Source organism: Astatotilapia calliptera, chromosome 10 (assembly GCF_964374335.1).
Source record: "Astatotilapia calliptera chromosome 10, fAstCal68.1, whole genome shotgun sequence".
Taxonomy (NCBI): domain Eukaryota; kingdom Metazoa; phylum Chordata; class Actinopteri; order Cichliformes; family Cichlidae; genus Astatotilapia; species Astatotilapia calliptera.
Genome location: NC_137431.1, coordinates 17,484,880 through 17,506,491, shown reverse-complemented (window position 1 = coordinate 17,506,491; position 21,612 = coordinate 17,484,880). Strand labels below are relative to the sequence as shown.

Below are 21,612 nucleotides of genomic sequence, written 5' to 3'. Positions count from 1 at the left end.
TAAACATTTATCACCCAGCTGTAAAATATGAATATAGATATTTGTTTAAAAACAAAAAAACATCGTTTTAAGTTTCAAGTTCAGTGTTTTAATAATATTTGACTGAAGACAGCATTTTATCTTTGATTTTATTTCCTCCTGTAAGGCTGGTTGTCAACCTTAAAATGGCATGGCATTTAAAGTGAAGAACTGAGAGGGATAAGAGGTCAAAGGAGCTAGCTGGCGTTTTCTGGACCTGGCAACATATTCATATGTCATGGTCGTAATTACAAAATAAAATTCTGTCTTACAAAGTCACCTCCATCGCGTTGGCCAGTGAACCCAATCTGTGACAGGGCACCAGGGCCTCATATCAGACAGCTGCCAATGTTCCTGCCCTCTGACTTCCAACTGCAGACATCCAGACCACAACACTGATAGCCTCCACATCCTGCGGTTTCCCATAAACAGCAACTGCCCACAACACAGAGAATATGAAATTCTGTTGCTAAAATGTCATAGCTTATAGATTTCCAAAGATTTATTCTTCCTGAAATGTCACATAAACACACACCTGCGCATTTACACTCTATTGTGCATGTACACGTTCAGGCTACAGGAAAGCAAGGCGTGCGTCCAGCTTATGTAACAGAATAGCGATCAGTCTGGGGAGAAGCTAAAATGATGTAGTGTATGTTTTGTATCTGACCACAAGAAGGAAGTAACAATTAGAATTAATGAGGGGGAAAGTATAATTTACTGTTTTTAACTTTTTTTAAAAGGTCTGATGCGGATGCAAGAATTGATCAAAGCGCCAGCAAAGTTCAACTTGAAGATCAAGATCCGCCAGCTGACGCCGGGTAACCAGGATGCTCGACCGCTGCTTAAGGAACTGAAGAAAGACAAAGAGTTTTTTATTCTTTTTGATTGCTCCTACCGCATGGCTGCTGAGCTCCTTAAGCAGGTCTGTGCAGTACTTTATCTAAGATTCATTTCAGTAGTTTTATTTGTTTAGACCACGGATTTTACACCACATTTATTTATCTTTTGGGGGACAGGGGACGGGACGGTGCCCCGTGCACTGATTCCTACATACAGAGAGCTGAGATCGTCTTGCATATTTAATAACAACCCATTTCTGCTGTCCTGGTACTTGCTGGGTTTCTCACACTACATTTGTATTATTTGCTTGTGTTGTTTCTGTATCCATTGTCTATTATTAAGTAATAATCAATTTGTTTCTTTTTTTTTATCCAGATAGGTTTTGGTGTCAATCTTACAGAAACAGAAACTTAGAAAAACTTTCATTGTCCTTTTTATTCAGCTTCGGGGAATTCAGCTATTTAATTCATACCTAAAGACTGATAAATTTGATGAATACTCTTAAAGAAAATGCATGATATATTTGACGTGCTGTGCAAGAGAGAAATGACCTGCCAAATTACTTTGTTATCAAGCTCCTACATTAGCTGTAGCACTGGAGAAAAAATTAAAAAAAAAAAATTGTTTGGCAGTTTCTTTTTCTTACTTTATTTTTTCCTTTGTTGCAGCTTTCATCAATGGGAATGATGACAGAGTACTACCATTTTTTCTTTACAACTTTGGTGAGTTAGAAAAATGCACAGCTGAAGTTTTATTATAGTTTTTTAAGGCGATAGTAGGCAAATAAGTAAAATAAAGATCTGCGTATTCATTTTTCCTTTAACTGGCTTTTTAAATTTACTGGTTACACCTTGAACCAGTCCTTACATTTGTACATAACAGCACATCCTTCCTGCCATCTTGCACCTTTACCTTCATCTTGCATCTCTTGCAGGATTTATATGCCTTGGATCTCGAGCCATACCGCTATAGCGGGGTCAACATGACTGGTTTTAGACTGCTGAACATTGATGACCCTTGGGTCGCATCTACAATGGACAGGTGGGCCATGGAAAGACTTCAGGGTCCCAAACAAGAAAGTGGTCTGATGGATGGAGTCATGACCGTAAGCTGCTGTTATTTTACATAACAAACACCTGCACCTGCAAAAAGCCACATCTGTTCTATAAGCTGCATCATACAGTTGCAAACAAAAAAGTATGAGCTAACATGTAATGCTTTTGTAAGCTTAGTAAGAATTGAAATGCTGATTTTCTCAGTTATATTCATTTCATCGTTATAGCCAAACATTATATGTTTTGCACATTTTCCCAGAGGAACTTTTAGAGTTTTTAGAGCATTTTTATCTGCAAAACCTGCTCTCTTGGTTTCATAATTTAGCTGTTTACAACTGACATTTAAGTGCAATTTTATTACACAAAAAAGCAACTTTCTCTCACTGCATCCTCTACAGACAGACGCAGCTTTGATGTATGATGCCGTGTACATGGTTGCTGTCGCGTCCCAGCGGGCCACTCAGATGACCGTCAGCTCCCTGCAGTGTCACCGCCACAAGCCTTGGCGCTTTGGTCCGCGCTTCATGAACCTTTTTAAAGAGGTCAGTGTTAGATAAGTTATTGGGAACTTAGAAAAACATGCAAGATCAGCAGCATGGCTTAAGGAGCTTCAATTGCCTTTAGCCTAAACACGATGCATTTTTGATGCATGTTTGTAACAGATGCCTCAGATGCAAACATAAAAATTTACCAAAACTGGGTGTCAGATCATTTCTTCTGATATAATATTTTATAGGTCCCTTCTGACAGTCCGCGCTTTGCCTCTGAAAGCTCGCAACATGAAAATACACGGTATTTATGTACTTATAAGTTTAAAGCGTGCGGCTCAGCCCAACAGTCAGACTTGATGCCTACAGACAGAAATGAGGCCTTTGATGCACGAGTGTTTTGATCTCTTAAGTCTTAAATCCAGCAGAGGACCGTTGCCTGCCACGGAGAAGGAACATTATCATTCAGGCGCCTCACTCATATTTTCCTCTTCATGCCCCCCGTCTTCCTTCTCTCACACTTTTTCTTTATCTTTTCTTTTTTTCCCCAGCATCTTAGTGGCTCTCCTCTTCAGCTTTTCATTTTGTTTTCCACTGCTCATTTTTTGAAGCATCTGTCCTCATGTGCTATTCATCACTTGATAATAGCCTTTTCGGGGGGGAAAATCCCATAGTGATATTTCTCTCACTACACTCAATTAAAAAGCACTGCTGACAAGAGAGCACAGAATATGAGGACACAGCTTTTATTTCAGTGACAGAAATCAAATCCTGGGCACTTTAACCCAAATGTTATCACTCTCCTCTGGCGATTGTGTGTGTTTCTGTGGATCAAATGAGCATATTTCTATTTGACATGTCTGAACACTTTTTTTCTTAGTCAGCTTTAATCAGGAAACACAGAACAAAGAGCCACATTGCACACTTTAAATGTTTTAGACATGTCCGTTTCTACAGTTGTGTGTTTTTTGTTGAATTTCTTTGAATGATGCTAGCAAATTACACTTCTGGCATGCATCAAAAGATTGTATTCAGTTTTTCTCATTATAAATAAGTAAAAGGTGGAGTGAACTTACTTTAACTTAGTTTGTATTTTTAGTACGCAGTTAGAGCAAAGGTTTGGGTAGATCAGAGAAAAATGCACATTTTGTGGATTTTGGCCCCAAACAGATGTTAAAAAAGAGTTTTTTGTTAAATGTGCATGAAATCTGCAGACAGATTAGAAACGGCAAAAGTCAGGGGATGACTGTTGCCACAGAATGTCACAAAATCGTATGTAAGCCGGGGTGGTTTTGCAGACAAATGCTTTGGATAGATGGAGTCAAAAGTGAGCTCTTTGGCCACAATCAACAAAAGTAGGTTTGTGAAAAAACAAAGGGGAGAAGAATTTGTCAGAAGGACAAAAATATTATGCTTTGGGGTTGTGAGGCAGCCTGAGGCACAGGAAACAGTGCAGAGATAGAGGGAAGAAGGGATTCCACTAAATCTGAGTAAATTCTGGATGCAAATGTGTAGTCGGTGAAGAAAGTGAAATGAAAACAAGGCTGTCTGAAAGGACAATGATCTAACACAGACCTCAGACTCCACCATCAACTACTGCTAGAAACACAAGCTGAAGCTTTTGGAGCAGTTCTTACAGTCCCATGATTGAACAAATCTGTGGGTAGATCATAAACCTGTTGTTCCTAATAGACAGCCCTAAAAATATCTCAGCACTTGACGTGATCTGCAAGACAGACTCGCAGACAGTTCCTAAAAAGGCGACACATTATATGGTTGCATGTGGTGCAATTATTTTTAATGTTTGTGAAATAAAAAGGAACAGTCCATTAACATTTCAATTTGAAGTGCTATAGCTGTAGGGTTTATATTTGTTCTCTTCTCTAATAAAAAAGAGGTGCCAGATGTACCTCCATCACAGTCTGTCAATAATCAGGACAAACAAGAAAAGAATGGTATACATGCAAAGCAAAGGGAATCATCCAATAGGAAGTATATTCAGAAAAAGGTAAAATATTTTTGGTTTTATTTGATTAAGCGAGAAAAAAAATGTATGCATATAATTGCTTTGGCTATTTTAAACAAAAGCTTTCATGCGTATTGAGACTACACAACCTGTTGATCTTCACTTGTTGTGATCCCGTGAGCCTTCAAGCTTCCTCTCTTCTTGCATGGACCTCCTTCACTTCTCCTGCAAGCAGCCTGTTCTAGAGTCCGACTTCCAAAGGTCTGGATAGACGAGGAACTCAGATGGTCTTCCAATTCTCTGTAAATCTCTCTCTCTCCCCTTTTTGTAGGCACAGTGGGATGGACTGACAGGGCACATTGTTCTTAACAAGACAGATGGCCTGAGGAGAGACTTTGATTTGGACATCATCAGCCTCAAAGAGGACGGCATTGCCAGGGTGAGCACAGAGGCCTGGAACAGCCAATTACAACACTCTCATGCTGCTTTCGCACTGGCTTATTCGTTCCATTAGGGCATGTGTTTGTGTTTGTGTATATGAGAGACAGAGCGAGAGCGAGAGCTGATTAGTCATTTAGTTTTCTGTACTTACATCCTTTTAAAACACACTTACTAGCTGTTTTAGATTGTCCAGCCATGAATATTAATAATGCTGCACTAACTGATTATTAATTTCCACGCTGTCTGTGCTTCACGTTGCTCTCATCACAATTCCTAAAGGGTGTTGTGGAGGGCGGAAGCCGCCTCACGAAAAGGTGGATCGAGGTTTGTGCCAGTACCTTGTTTGGTGGAAGCCTTTGTTGTTTGCCCCCTCTTCTTGTTTGCCCTACTCTCACTCTACATGCCGTGCACCTTGCTGCTCCCTGCCTTGTCAACTTTGTCTCTCTTCACTGATTTTGTGTGCAGCAATGCCATGTGTTTGACGTTTCAGTTTTCCCCCTGTTTGGGTGCAGGCATTGCTTTGACACTCGTCAAAACTTTCAGGAAAAAAAGTACAAATTTACTTTGTTTAAATGCATATAGCTGTACCTCCATTAGGATTAGGAAGTAAGTGCTGCAATTTCACATTCTTTGATGGCAGGAAAGACGTAAGCAAATATATAAAAATAGCTCTCTGTCAGCTACTAAGCTATAATTTGCTTCGCTATTCTGAACACCACTAAAGAGGACTCTAAATCACATATTCAAAGTGCAAACTTTAAGCTTTAATTCAAGAGGTTTAACAAAAATATTGAATTAAAAATTTAGTGATTAAAACTGTTTTTATACATAGTCCCTTCATTTTAGAAAGATTAAATATAATTGAACAAACCAACATAACTGTAAATATAAAGGTTGTTTCTAACATCTGGATGAAAATCATTTGCAATCAACAATTGCCTAAAATCTAGAATTCAATTCAGCTTTATTTCTATAGGCCCAATTCACAACAACAGCTGCTCAAGGAGCTTTATATTGTAAAGACCCTACAATATTTAAACGAAAGAAATGCCAATAATTATATCATCCCCTATGAGCAAGCACTTGGCAGTAGCGGGAAGCTATTTTTCTCTTCCCATCATTCTGGTATAAATACATCTTTGTTTTATTTGTCCAAATAATTAGTTTCACAGCTGTGCAGGCCCCTTTAGATGTTTTCTTGCAAAGCCTAATCTGGTCATCTTGCTCTTGAGTGTCATAGATGGTTTGCACCTTTTTGTAAAGCCCGTGTATGTAATGTTATACCTACCCGCTTTTAGGGTGTTTTTGACTTGGTTTGATGTTGTGAAGGGATTTTCTTAATCTTGGAAAGATTTATGCTATGATCCACTTTAGTAGTCTTCGGTGGTCTTTCGGGGCTTTTGGTGTAGCTTGTCAGTGCCTTCTTTTTAAGAATATACCAGGTTGTTAATTTGACCACTCGTTAAGTTTTTGCTATGTTTGCAATGTTTTTTCAGCCAAATGATGGACTCCTTCACTTCACTTGCATTAACACATCTTTGGACCTCATATTGAGAGTTCAAGTGACCAGTTACCAAATACAAGTGAAGCACTTTGAATCAACTCTAGATTTTTAACTTGTCATGGAACAATGAGGGAACAGACCTCACCTGGTCATGAGACTGGGTTGTCATTTGTCCAATTAGGTTTCAGTTTCTGAACATGGGACACAATGTATAAAAATGGCTGTAATTCCTAAACAGCTAATGCAACACTTTGGTTAAACTTCTTGAATTGAAGCTCAAAGTCTGCACTCCCTGTGGTGCTCTACAGAGGCGAAAACACAAAAATGTGCCATTGTCCAAATACCTTTAGATTTATTTGTACCAAAAAGAATCTGATAAGCATAAGCAACACCTCATCTCAAGTTTAAAAACTTTAAATCTATAAAAGGAGTAGATTTACTTTCCTGGCCTTTGATTGGCACAAAGAGCAGAGTTATAACACCCTCTGGTGCACTGATTATACAACAAATCAACTTCATAAGTCCATTCAGATTCCTTTCTAGTTTAAATTAAATTAAATTTTAACAGCAATTATGCAAAAGCAATGCTTTGATGATTGAAAGAGTGAATGTTCGATTCATTCATAGCACCTGCGTCTGTTTCAGTTGTCAGACAGGTATGTAGGCAGGCAGGAACTGTCAGTTTGCAAAAGCTCTGATTTATTTGTAATTTTAATTCCATTCAATACCTTCAGTCCTCAAAAGCCTCACCTCAGAGGAAATGCCACTATATAGTAAGCACATCACATAAATTGCCTGGCTTTATGGTAATAAAAAATGAATTATCAGTCCGTTGCAGTTGTGTTAGTTCTTGGGCACTGGAGTGTTAAATACACTCTGAAGAGGATGATGAGACAAAACAAAGTGAAAGTCTCTTGAGGAAAAAAAAGTATTTTTTTTTTAAAGTTGTTGACTTCCTGAAAATATATATTTTTTTCTCCTCAGCTTTCTTGGCCTGGCTTACTAAGTCTGTGGTAACGGTTTTCCACTCTGATTTGGTTCTGGATGAGGATGAGCGTTAGGATTCACAGATAACATTTTCCTCACAGCATATATGAGCCAATTCATGTCAGTTTTTATAGCACACTTAGTTGTTGGGAGCTCCTCTGGTGTACACGATAAAATTGCAAGGCTATACACAGAAAATCCATGACTCGGGGGTTTTAAAGATGCTGGCTGCATGCGGTACGGATGTCCTAGGCTATATTTTAGGATTAATTTCATTGACTTGGCTCGATTGCTCTTTTACCTAAACTTCAAACTGTGCAATCATACTGTTGATATTCGACAGAGGAGAAGCAGCCCTCTACAACAGCATGTAACGCAAGCTAAATGATGCAAGACCAAACAATTTTAGACCAAAATACTCTCCACATCTTTAATATTCTCACTCTGACAAATTATCTTGGAGATTGAGGACAATGCAATTAATTCAATCCATCCCCACTCACAGTGTTCCTCATCTGCAGTGTCCACAGATAAGACAGATTTATGGTCCCTTGCAAAAAGTAACTCGGTGGAGATATGGAGTGCTTTTAGCGAGGTTATAAGTGAACACATTTTCCATCAGTCAGACTTGGTTAACAGAATAAGACAGAGTGTAATGAAGAGTGAAAAGCATTTCATCTTTTGGAATAGGTAATCCCACCCAGCCATTTTCAGAAAAATAAATTGTAAAAATAAGACTGTACCTTCTGCAGAGCTCAGTTTAATGAGAGGTACTGATGCGTTCACTTCTCTTCATCCTCTTAGGCAGTGAATGAATGGAGAGGGCATTGTTTCTGAATAAAAATACTAAAAGGCACATTTTTGTTCACAGAATGACTCGCCAGAGGAGAAAAGCTTATCTGGCACTTACTTTAGTTCTATTAACAATAAGGCCTAATAATTTAATGTTCTTAGCTTCATTCCAGACCTGTCATGACCTTTGCTAAAGCAAAGGGAGTTGAAAGGTTAAAAAAAATCCAGCTGCCAGACATCTGTTCTAATCTGATAACTGTCTGGATTATGCCGCCTGGTCTGATGATTAAGACAATCTCATTCACCATGTTGTCCTCTCTTCCTCCCAACCCTATCTACCCTTCTTTTTCTCTTGACTGCTGGTGTAATTTCCCTTTCTCCACTACTTATTTAAGTTTACTAACTGAATTTTTTTAAAATTAATGTTTGGTTTTGATATTATTTTTTGTAGTTATTAGAAAAAAATGGTCAGAAATGTAATAAATCCAAATTAATGCAAAAATAATTTCCCAAAGCCCAGCGTAATATCCTCAGATGTCTTTTCATGTAATGCTTTTCATCATTTAATTTCATGATCACATAAATAAAAAAGACAAAAAAAAAATCCCAACAATTCTTATTGTTTTTGTTTTTTTTATCTGAGATGAAGCATAATTGTTCATTTTAATTAAAAATGACTTTTTTGTCACGCTGCTAGTCAACTAATTGTTTCAGCTCATTGTTAAAATGACAACATGGAGAAAAATAAATTGTTTAGCAGTTACTGGATGGTATTGTTGTAACACGTTTGCACTGTAGTTCTACTATTCAGTATTATATATTTATATATTTAAACTGGGCTTCCCTTTTGCTGTCAGCAGCAGTTATTTCAGGTTAAAGTAAAGGATGTATTTCAGTAACATATTCAGTACTGTGCAAAGGTCTTGATCCATCCCACATTCCTTTATGTTCTTTGTATTGAAACATGTTCAAACATGGAAATAAAACAGGACCAGCGTTTTTATAGTTCTCCCAAACTTAAAAATCAATTCTTGATACGACCACCTTTATTCTTCAACACGCAGCCTGAACTCTCTTAGGAAAGCGCTTTTGTAATTTTTTGAAGTAGTCTTAAGGAATAGTTCTCCAGGCTCCATTATAGATATTCAGAGTTCCTTGGATGCTGCACTTTATTCTGTTCTCTGTCAACATGATCCCACACTGCTTTAATAATGTTGAGGTCCGGGCTCTGGGGAGGCCAATCCATAACCGATAGTGCTCCATTGTGTGTTTTTCTATCCAGTTTTGATTTTACGGCATGGCTTCATCTCTCAGCATGAATCATTGTCATGCTGGAAAATGAACAATATATGGATCAAATGGGGACCCAGATGGATCTCTCAGGTCCTGTGTCAGGTCTTAGCTGGATTTCTTTTCCTATTATTTAAGGGAAGAAATAATGCTCATCTTCTGTGGAAAGCTCCTCGGTCTGCCACATCTTCTTTTGTCTTCTCCTTTTTCATCTGATAGCTTTTTGAGAATCAAGTTGTTGGAAAAATACTATTTTATATCTTTCAAACTGTGTTATCTTTAGCATTTTTGTAGCTAAACATAAGAAATGGAAACAAATGGTATGTTTTTGCAACAAGCTGATGGCGTCTAAAGATATAATTTAAATTGGGTTCTTTGCTCACATGTATGCTATGTGTATACACAACCCTGGTTCATCCCTTGAGTTAGGTGTCATTTTTAATGCTTGAATGATTTATAGGTCAGTGTTAAGTGGATAAACCAACAACAAAAATAATTTATCTAAAAACAGTCCGGTACAAGGACTGCACTGAAAATGAGTGAAAAAGCAGCCAATGTCCAAAGAAACTTTAAAAGACCCTCAGAAAGCCTGGAGAACTATTCCTCAAGACCACCTTTTATAAAAAACTGCTCAAAAGTCAAGCATCTAGGTTGCAAAATACAAAGAAATGAGGGGTGGCTCAAGACTTTTGCACATCACTGGATGCTACTCAAATACGAGTGCTAACTGATCCAATAATTGTCATAATGAAATTGTTGTACTCAAAATCTGTTTGGTCCAAACTGCTCCTTCAGTTTCATATTTGCTGTATATAAAATTACATTTTTTAGCTCTTTGCCCAAAATCATCAGAGCAAAGCTCAGCAAAGGGAAAGGCTGTAGAATAGTGAATGAAGCAGAAAGTTGAAAAGGAGGCAGTGTCAGGTCTTTAAACCTTTATACTTCTTTTTCATTTTTCTGTTCGGCGAATCAGAAAATATGATTAATATGCGGTGTGTCAGAGCAAGTTCTATTTTCCCATTAAGATCTGGAGATTAAATCAACTTCGTTATTCTTTATTTTTCTGAAATAAGTGGAGTAATCAGTCAGCTTATTTTCCTGCACAGGTGATCGCTAATCATAAAAACGCAGCGTTGTTTAAAGCTTAAACAGAAGTAAAGGTCAATACGCTGCAAAACAGTCTTACACAGAGACTCCAGAAGGTGTCAAATGTAACATCCTGTGTTTGATCAAAGGAGCAAATGTGGTTCAATAATTCTGAAGCCCTGTTTGCTTTTGCAGATTGCTGTGTGGAACTCGTACAGGGGGATGAACCTGACGGAGGAGTCCAGGCGCGACAAGAATAACAATGTGACAGACTCTCTGGCTAACAGGACTCTCATTGTCACCACAATACTGGTGAGTAGGAAGGTTAAACAGAGGACAGCATAGAAAGAAGAAGGGAAGCACATGTGAGATATGGTTAATGTAGATAGGGGGAACAATAGATGGGAATGCAATGAAAAAGGAGAAGGATACAAAGACGGAAAGAGGTGTTTAGGAGATGTGGCTGCACAGTTTTTGTCTCGTTTTGTCAGCACAGAGCGAAGCCGATTCTTTATTAATCCCGTCCATAAAATAATTTGCACGTGCTCATGCAAAGGATCTACAAGCTAAAATAACAAAACTAGTTCATTTAGGATACTAAGCATAAAAAAGGGTCAGAATAAAGAATATACCATAAAAAGATGAATGTTTTGTTTTACACAGGAAAATCCTTACGTGATGTTGAGAAAGTCAGACAAGGAGCTGGTTGGGAATGATCGCTACGAAGGCTACTGTCTGGACCTTTTGAAAGAGCTCTCAAACATCTTGGGTTTTACGTATGAAGTCAGACTGGTGGCTGATGGGAAATATGGAGCCCAGAATGATAAAGGAGAGTGGAACGGGATGGTCCGGGAGCTGATCGACCATGTGAGTTACTAGATAAAGTGTAAACCCCTCAAATTAAATTGGGAAATAAAGTAGAGTAACGTTTTCCACGGTTGAATTCACAGATTTCATTCAAGCCTGTTTGCAGGCCTTGTTTAAAGACCAGTACAAGCTTCTTTCTTTGATAAAAATCAATGCTCCCTCTGACTATATTAACAAGGCTTCTAACAAAAACAAAGCTATCTGACCAGAGTTATGAGCTATAAATAAATATTACATTGCTTTCTAACAGTTTTCTCAAGTAAAGAAAATCTTTTAACGAGGTGTATTCATCATGTGAATACTGATGCACCGATGAGAGCCCTTGAACAGTGCTCACTTTACCTGCAGTGGGTTACTTTTGTTTGGTGTTTTTTAGGTTGCAGACCTTGCCGTGGCTCCCTTAACCATCACCTATGTCAGAGAGAAAGTTATCGACTTCTCCAAGCCCTTCATGACCTTAGGCATCAGTATCTTGTACCGGAAACCTAACGGCACCAATCCAGGCGTGTTCTCATTTCTTAATCCCCTGTCTCCGGACATCTGGATGTACGTGCTGCTGGCCTGCACAGGGGTCAGCTGCGTCCTCTTTGTGATTGCCAGGTGAGAGGATGCACTGATGCTTGAGGGGACGAGCTGAGGTGTGATGAACTGTCCAAAGCCCCAGCTCAGCTCTGCCACACTCTTCTTTGGTTACTAAGGAATGCCACCACAGAGCTTTTTAGAACAATAAAAAATGGGCGAGCCTGACAAGAATCACAAATCAGCTGTGATGTTTTGGCTCGACTATATTTTAGCAAATTTCTGCTACTCAGAAATAACGGAGAGTGTGCTTTTAGCCATCAGCTGCCAGAGTGGATTTGATTGTGGCTGTTAAGTAGCTGGGAGTAATTGCAAACTCTCCACCTTTTTCTACGGTAGTACGAAAAAGAAATCTGCCAGCTGGTTGCACCTTGCAACCTGTAAGTGACAATGAAAATGTGAGACTCAAAATACGTGTTTTGCATTCTGTGAAAGTGCAGATTGCACTGAAGCACTAATGGAAGCCTGTTTTAATGTGAACTGCATGACTGAATTATGATTCCCTGCAGCACACTGGTTCCGTACTTCTTTTAATCTCGCTTCCTTTCTGTCGTTGTCTTGCAGGTTTACTCCTTACGAGTGGTACAACCCACACCCGTGCAACCCGTCCTCGACTCTAATTCAGAACAATTTCACTTTACTCAACAGTTTCTGGTTTGGAGTTGGAGCGCTGATGCGGCAAAGTAAACTATTTTTATATAGTCGGTTGATGAAATTGTATGTTGACTGTCAAATTAACAAAATGCTTTGGTATGTACGGTGTCTTTGACAATCATGAAGAACGTGTTTCTGTTCAGACACCTGGCAAAACGTGCATTTACCAACATGTGTGTGCTTTAAAATTTTTATGCTATTAGTGTGTCCCTGCAGTCAGATCAAATCGGAGGCCACCTGGATATTATTCATTTGGGGCTCTATAATCATTGACTCACTTTGGAAACAACCTTCACTGCAGTTTTTGGTAGTTCTGCAGTGGCTTTGTTTTCCCCCCAAAAAATAATAACCTAAAAATATTTGTGCATTCTTAAATTCTTTTTTAAAATATGGTTTTCAGCTCAGACAGATTCGATCTCACTCTTTGTACACTATGTACCCGGCAGCACACAGCAGACAGACAGTTAGCACAACGATGGTGAACATAACAAGAAACATCAGTTAAATGTTTGATTTAAATTTATCAGGTTAGGACACAAGCACACACAAACCAAAAATGCTATTGTTTAAAAAGTTAAAACTTTACTAATAGAAGCAGCAAAAACTGGGGTCTTACTGCAGAGCTACAGTAAATGAAAACCCTGCACAGCGGCTCGGCTGTGAGCTGTTTAATGCCAAACATCAATATTTTCCTCCTATTTTCTTTGAATGCCCTTTCCATGTATCCTGGCTCCAGTTCACATGAATTGCATCCAAACCCTATTATAAGAATTATGTTGCACATCATAAGGACTTTATCTCTCTAAAGGCAGGAGATTTGGGCAGGCAAAGTCTGACGTGCCTGATTGAGTGGTCAGCAAACCTACTGACAATATCAGCCGAGTGCAAGCCAAGTGTAACTATCAGTAAGCTATGTGTGTAATTTGTTAGCTCTTTAGAAAGGCAGAAAATGAAGAGATGAGCAAGTGGGGCTCATTTTGGATTCGTGCAAATTTCAATGTTGGTTTATTTTCTTATCTGTAAATCAGATTGCCGATAAAGCTTTAATTACATGTCTCCTGCTGCACTGATTCCCTTTCAGCATTTATCAAAAAACAAGCTCAGGCAGGTTTTATACTCTCCGCACTGTATTCTGCATATGAGCTTTTTGATGCTGTGGGTTCTTCTCTAGAAGCACATTTAGGGATTCTTTTCACTCAGAGTGAATAAAAAAACGAGCACAGATGAATCCAAACCTCAAACCCTAAAAGTGGCAAATGTATTCTCCAGTTATCTGAATATGTTTTCCCCAATTTCCTTCAAATAAAAATATAAAGCACTTTGCTTATTTTGGTGCTTAGGTGTTGCACTTCATTACTTTTTACATGTGCTGCTACATTTTCTTTACTTTCAGCTTTCCTTTGTCAGATCTTCTAAAGTGTACCATTGTATTTACTGTGAATCTCACAATTAGGATTAAGAAAAAATATTGCGATTAAGAACAATGTAAATCGGTTTCTCCCATCTTTTAAACATGCAAACAACACCTATTATTATTCTAGTTTCACTATTCTGATATTAACAAAATGATTCCTGCATTATCAACATGTTTCTCACTCTCCCTTTCTTAAACCTTTACCACATGTGCTCGTTCTTAACCCCTTGGTTCTGTTTTCCGTGCTTCCAGGCTCAGAGTTGATGCCTAAAGCTCTATCCACACGTATAGTTGGTGGCATCTGGTGGTTTTTTACCTTGATCATCATCTCATCCTATACGGCCAACTTGGCAGCCTTCCTCACAGTGGAACGAATGGACGCACCCATCGACTCAGCAGATGACCTGGCAAAGCAGACCAGGATTGAATATGGTGCAGTTAGGGATGGATCCACTATGACTTTTTTCAAGGTAAACCTGCTGTAGTGTCTAGTATGAGGCTTTTAGAAATATGTGACGCAATACGTATTACATTATATAATCTGTCTTTCAAGGGCTTTTCTCTCTCTTTATGTTTATATTAAGCTATATGTTTTCCATGGTGACGAACTGAATATGTGGTAATGCTGCTGGAGAGGAAAGTGATTTTTCACACTGAATGCAAACCATAGATATTTGATTTTTGCATCCTTTAAGAAAATGTTTTGTTATCTTTCAGTAAAACTAAGTGCTTGCAAAAGGCTGTTTGTCCATCCATTAATCTTTTTCCATTTCTCTCCAATTCGGGGTTACATGCGGGCAGCAGGCTATACCAACTGTGCAAAAAGCAGGATACACCCAGGACAGGTCACTGTTGGTTAATCACAGGGAGACAAAGAACCATTCATATCTATTGCCAGTTATCCTAATGAGCATGTCTGTAGATTGTGGGAGGAGGCCAGAATCCCCAGAGAAGATCGTCAGCTGGTTGGTGGATTCAAACCCAGGATGTTATTGCTATGGGGTGACAGTTCACCCCATAGCAATAACATCCATAGCAATATTTCATATTTCTTAAAACTATGAGGTTTTAATATATTTAAATACATAACTCAGGAGTCACAGTACCAACCAAAATTAACATCAGCCATTGGGCATAGCCTTAGTGCCTCAACACTAAATTTGTAATTTACCTTTGTCAAAATGAGTTTATTACAGTTTCTCAACATAATTCACGGGAACAGATACTTCTTAAAATCATATAATTTCCTTTCTGTATCATCCTGCATTTTTGCCAAAATTCTGTTATAATGAAATTAAATAAAAATAAATAAATAAATTCTTTCATGGCTGGTGATGTGAATCCATCAAGAAGGATTGTATGATGGGAAATGGAGAAGATGCATATCGAGAATTTGGGAGTGTCTGTATTGAAGTATACGGTAATTTGTGAGTTCCTATTATATAATGCATTAGTGTACTAGTGTCCTTGGGTGGGCTGTCACTTCCTTGCCTCACAGCTACCCTGGCTCTGTGCCTCCTGTGGCTCAGCAGGGGTGATCCATGCACGGCTTTATCCTCGCAGATTGCAGCCAGTGATTATGGCTGCCTCGATAGGAAGAAGCAGGCTGTGTTGATGGCTTGAACAAATTGAATCAGCTGGAGGAGATTTAGAACACAGCTGTCCCATTTTCTCTGACTGAGCAAAGCGAAACACACACTCACACACATCGACTGAGACTCCCGCTGAAACACAGTCCCACACAGCTTGCTTGTTAAACTTGTATGCATTTATGGAAGCGTTGAAATCCAGTTAAGCACATATAACTGCGCTTGTGTAGACACGAACGCACAAAGTCTATTTTAAACACTGTACACTTTTTATTAACTTTTGGCTGCTTTGCTCCTTAGAAATCAAAGATCTCCACTTATGAAAAGATGTGGGCCTTTATGAGCAGCAGGAAGAACACCGCTTTGGTTAAGAACAACAGAGAAGGTATCACCCGCGTCTTGACAACAGACTACGCCATGCTGATGGAGTCCACCAGCATCGAGTACATCAGCCAGAGGAACTGCAACCTCACACAGATTGGGGGTCTCATAGACTCCAAGGGCTATGGAGTAGGAACACCTATTGGTAGGATGAACAAGAAAGATGTTTATGCCTCAACATCATCTTTGTCACCTATCTCCGAATGAAAAGCCCCTGAAAAAGTAAAGAAAAAAGTCATGTAGAGTCACATATTTTGAATTGAGAACTCCTTGTGTTTGACATATTTCACTGCAGCAAGACTCATTTCTTATTAAATAAATATATCAATTAAAGCAAGCCATAGACAATTACTGCATATCTTCAAGCACAACAAATTAAATTCTGATTAAAAGATCCTGGTGGTCTTATTTTACTTGAAAATATTTTTTATAGAAACGTCTGTAAATGAATGTTTTGCATGAGAGATAGAAATTTTTATTTCATTAGGAATTTGCATATTTTTCTCAGGAGTTCAAGTGCAGAGCAGCTACCCTTTATCCTCAAAATGCAAATACCCTTCCATCAGAAAGCTCTGCCAGCTGTAAGGCTTTAGGCCAGTTTGTTAGAATTTGAACTGGAAGCAGGTCAACCTCTGCACTTGATGTCAGGACTGTTGGATGTTTACTCAAGCAATACTTAATATATATCTCTCTTTCTTCTCTTCTCTTATCAAGATGCAAAGGTATTGCAACTGATGTAGGTTTGAAACCCTCCGTCAGAGATTCAGGCTTATTTGATAACAGCAAGCCAACCTGACAAGCCTGTTAATTTTCACTCTGCTGCTCCTGTAGAAAACATTCTGCATTGTTGAAAATATTAAAGGCCACCACAGAATGGAGGAGCATCTGTAGCATAGTATGACAGAGAGGGCCAATAAACAGAAAGCCTCCCTGGGTAGTTAAGTTGGCATTAACTGTTCTTGTACAGGATTTTTCTAATCCAGTCCAGTTTGATGTTGACCTATTATTTCTCTGAATTCAGTTTTACTTCCCTGCTGGCCAAAAAAGCACAAAAATGAGATGTGCATAGAGTGGTAAAAGCAAGAGAAATGACAAAGCATTATCTAGGAAGGCCAGACCAGGACCAGTCTCTCTAAATACTTTTTTTGCTGTTGTAGTGGAGAGTAGTGGTTTAGTGTGTTTGGTAGGATGTTTTTTTCAGAGCACGGGAACTCGGTACATGGTCAGGTTTAGGTTAAAGACATCCTTAAGAGATAAACACAGATGAGCGGCTCACTGCTTTAGGCTAAATCCCTCAGAGCAGAGGTAGCTGTGCCCACGCTGTGCTAAAAAGTTAGTCCATTCAGCGCTTTTCTCAACTGATCAATAGGCTCTGATAGAGTGAAAGTTGTGTATGAGTGTGGAAGTATAGTAGGAAAAGAGGGGGGATGCAGAAAATAACAGGAAATAGTGATTATAGGGTGTAAGAGTTCTTAATACTGTTTAAGAATTCTTAAACCTTATATATATATATATATATATATATATATACATATATATATCACGTTTATTGGCCATGTATATGCACAGACACATACAAGGAATTTGGTTCCAGTAGATGGTGACTCTCAAGCACAGCAATGTATATCTCAACAATCTAAGCAACACAATTCACCCACACACACACGCGCGTGTGTGGATATATCAAAGACTGTCGACTAGTTTTACTCAATAAAAATGTACAAAACTCTGTATACTGCAATGTAAGCTCCAACAAGGCAAAACAACAACAGAAAGGACAAACAAGGAAAAAAGTCTTCTTCCAGAGCTGGTCAACCTGAAAAGCCCAGTGTAGTACAGACAAAATAGTTATTCTGGGAAATCTTGTGTGCAGCCTGTAGCCATGTTCCTTCTTTCTTCGCAAACTAAACACAACTCTTTTGCAGCACTTCTCACAGGCCAAAAGGTGTGACACACTGTTCTCGCACGCAAAAAATACCTTCCAAATTTAGCGGCTGGAGAAAGAAAGATATTGGCAGTGTTTAGTTTTTAGAATTTTTAGTTTCTTGTCATCTCAAACGCGTAGGAAAATAAAATAAAAATGTGCAGAGTCTCATGCAAGTGGTGACTGCCATCATGTTCACATGCATGTGGGTGGAGTTGCAGCTAATTGTTATTATTATTCCTGTTCTGCTAATCAAATTATGGTGAATCAGGTGGAAAATAATCTTCATCACTTAGTATTACAGACTTAGATCACTCAGATAAATTCTGCTTTAACATGAGAATGTGCCCTCCCCATCACATAGGAATGATTTTTTTAAAAGGGCAGACGAAGCACATGCAGGACATGTTTTGACTTGCATGTGACATATTTTTTTTGCATGTTATGTCTGCAAGGTTATGACTGAGTCTTATGTCACATAAAAGTAAGGCTCCAGTTCTGGGGACTGTTGCTGTTTCTGAAAAAAAAAATACTACTTCAGAAAAACACAATAAATATTTATATCCAATTTAATAGCATGGATATTTAATGCTAGATAATGGTATTCGTCAACAAATAATAATGAGCAAATAGTGGCATATAAATGTAGTGATGTAAACTGTAAAGATTGACTTTAAAAACTTTTTTCTACCCTCCCTCTCACCAGGTTCTCCTTACAGGGATAAAGTGACCATTGCCATCCTTCAGCTCCAGGAGGAAGGGAAGCTGCACATGATGAAAGAGAAGTGGTGGAGAGGAAACGGCTGTCCAGAAGAGGACAACAAGGAAGCCAATGCCTTGGGCGTGGAAAACATTGGCGGTATCTTCATTGTCCTGGCTGCCGGTCTGGTTCTCTCTGTGTTCGTGGCCATTGGAGAGTTCATCTACAAGGCCCGCAGGAACGCCGACATAGAGGAGGTAAGTGAGGGGATGCTATAAACTGCTGTGTGATGATGCGAAATGACCAGATTAAAGGTTACATTTTGCTCTGAGTAGAGGGTTGGGTTTTTTTTTCTTTTCTTTTTTTAGAAAAGACCTAGTTTTTCTGTAGATCGTTTAAAAGCAGAAGTGATTAATGTCTGGAAGTATGCACTGACAACGAGCAAAATTTTGTTCATTCCTCATTCTGCGTGTTGGAAGGTATGTTTTTTTGTTGAAATCAATGGCTCATCTGAGTGATATTACTCAAATTAAAATTTGCAATTGCTGCCGGTGTCTTGGCTAGACAGTCATTAGAATGATTTGTGACTTATTGCTTTGACACAGTGAATGCTAGGTTTTGATACAACTAGAAATTGTAGTCAAATAAAACACAAAGGTCTGTGTGGGGTGTTTTTTTATATACTACAAATATCAGTACTGGATTATCCTTCAGTTCACATGATTTTAATCTTCTTTTTGGAGGTAACAAATATATTTCTCAAGAAAAGCATACCATTTCACACGTAACAAAGGCAGTATTATATCATGAAAGATCAACAATGCCATGCGCATGATTCGTGTTTTCAGTCTGCCTTATTTTTCTTTCTTTCATGTTGTTTCCATATTGTTATTTATTATCAGAATATTTTTTTTCAAGTTTTTCTGTGTTATCTTTTCTCATCCATCCCTTTTTTTTCTTTGCATCAGGCATTTTGTTTCTTTTATGGGGTGCAGTCTCGTCAGTTTCAGCGCCGTGGCTCCACCTCCTCCTCTGGCACTTCCTTATCTACAGATCTAGAGAGTGGCAGGCTACTGGGCGATGACACTGAGTAGCCATGACAACACAAATACAACACATGCTCACTCTTATTGATAGGTTTGTAACCGGGTGTCCTTCTCCCTGCCACTGTTCCCAAAATATGCCAGCATAGCTAAACCTTCAACCTTCAGCGTCACCTAATCCTTAATCATTTCTATAGTTGACCCTTTTTTCCTTCAGCGTGTACCTGCAAAGTGCTTGTTTATTTCCAAAGTGCTCCCACCACCCTCCCTCATGCAGAGCTTAATAAAATTATATAGTTCTCTAGAAACTTAACAGTACAATTTCAGTAGTTGGGTTTACAGTACTTGCAAGTGGTTTCTGTGGCATCGTGCTGGCGTGTCTCCGTGATGACTTGCCCTCCCCTCTCATTTGTATGCTGTTTCTTATCTGTAAGGAGCAAATTAATGATTAGAGCCTTAAAATACAGCCTCCGTTCCAGAAAGCACTCAAAATAGTTGCACATTTTTGGTAATGTGGAGTCTAAAAATCCTAAAAATTCAATATAGCTTTAAATTATAGCAACTAGTTTTACAATGTGCATTAAGTGTGGCACTATAGGGGAGACCGGGGATAGTTGTAATGTGGGTCAGTTGTAAGACTTCCAATTTCTCCAATCAGGGCCAAGTTTCAAATGATGTGATTCATCCTGTACATGCCCGATTCAGTTCTTCTATCACATGTGAAAAATTAGCACATTTTGGCAAACACAGACAATCTAAGAAGATAAATAGTAATTTTTTTAAACTTTATTTCAACGTTTAATAGCATTATCTGCTTTGCAGTTAAACTCATCAAACCTAAATCATGTTATTTGTATGTCTATGGGGATATATTCTGTGTAGGTCTTTAGTGCTAATGTTTTAGCCGTTGGCTGTAATGTTAGCTAGTTCATGGCTATAGGAGTCTGGGTCATTTGTAAAAGAAAAAATCTGGGTTAGTTGTAACAATAATGCAAATGTTACAACTTACCACACTACTACTTTAACTTATATTAAACAAGTTGGGGCAACGACATCAGCAGAGAGGTTCACTGGTCACCTTTGTATATGCGGTTAATGCCATTGGCAACACAATTCCTCCAATGTTTGTGCTCCCACACATACGTTATGCAGACCACTTTGTCAGAGATGGGCAGTAGGAAGTATTGGTAGTGGAAATAAATCAGGATGGGTGCGAGAAACAGATTTCCTCATCTTTCTGAAGCACTATGCAAACCACACCAAGGCCATGAAAAAAAGTATTTCTTCCCATGGACATTGCGATGGAATTGCGATACTGGCGCACAACTACATTTTTTCAGCTTCATTGTTATGTTCAAAAGTTGGTGCAAGAGTTGTAGGTTAGGGGTTAATTGCAACACTTCACTCTTTGTGTTTGAGGCCATACCATGTAATGAGTAATTGTGCTGCAGAGAAAATAGCTGCACTATTTAATAGCAGAGACATGTAAATACTTTGCATTACATTTTGAATCCACCACCTTAAAAGAGCTCCAATTTACAGACAGAAATGTCAAAAATGTTACAACTATCCCCGGTCTTCCCTACTGATGTTTTCTTCACTCTGGTTAAGTACCCTTTCTTTTGGCAGTGTAGTCTCAGTAGACTTTTGTGTATACTCTCAATGCCTTTTGGGAAATCAAAAGATAGGAAAACTCATTTGAATATTTCCTCCTCATTAAGCTCATTAGTAGACTGGTTTGGTTGGCTGAGGTTAGGATAGCAGTGACTGAACAATGTGTTGAGTTAAGATGTCCCTTGACACAAATCCGGGGCCAGAAGTAAAGTCGTCCTTTCATTAATAACTTATATTACTGCAGAGAATTCTCAGCGAGGAAATGATGGATGGTATTGCAGAGGAAAATAATTTTCACTTTATCCCTGGACTGACCTTGTGTTCCTTTTCTTCTCTGAAAGGCAGTATGAGAGTGAATGCAATATTCAGTCAGATAA

General features: G+C 38.6%; 1 protein-coding gene across 4 annotated transcripts in view; it reads left to right on the top strand.

The window, feature by feature from the left end:
- The window catches only part of grik1a (glutamate receptor, ionotropic, kainate 1a), a 36,065-nt gene that overhangs the window by 13,025 nt on the left and 1,428 nt on the right, over nt 1–21,612 (top strand). Inside the window, exons 4-17 of one of the 4 annotated variants that reach the window (XM_026182212.2) lie at nt 762–943; nt 1,530–1,583; nt 1,796–1,966; nt 2,315–2,458; nt 4,702–4,809; nt 5,091–5,135; nt 10,666–10,782; nt 11,134–11,337; nt 11,714–11,937; nt 12,481–12,599; nt 14,237–14,454; nt 15,874–16,099; nt 18,585–18,835; nt 19,547–19,715. In XM_026182212.2, coding sequence (XP_026037997.1) covers nt 762–943; nt 1,530–1,583; nt 1,796–1,966; nt 2,315–2,458; nt 4,702–4,809; nt 5,091–5,135; nt 10,666–10,782; nt 11,134–11,337; nt 11,714–11,937; nt 12,481–12,599; nt 14,237–14,454; nt 15,874–16,099; nt 18,585–18,835; nt 19,547–19,672 — 2,189 coding nt within the window. In that variant the 3' untranslated portion in view covers nt 19,673–19,715. The remainder of the gene's footprint in view (nt 1–761; nt 944–1,529; nt 1,584–1,795; nt 1,967–2,314; nt 2,459–4,701; nt 4,810–5,090; nt 5,136–10,665; nt 10,783–11,133; nt 11,338–11,713; nt 11,938–12,480; nt 12,600–14,236; nt 14,455–15,873; nt 16,100–18,584; nt 18,836–19,546; nt 19,716–21,612) is intronic. The other 3 variants (XM_026182211.2, XM_026182214.2, XM_026182213.2) reach the window with 3 other exon arrangements.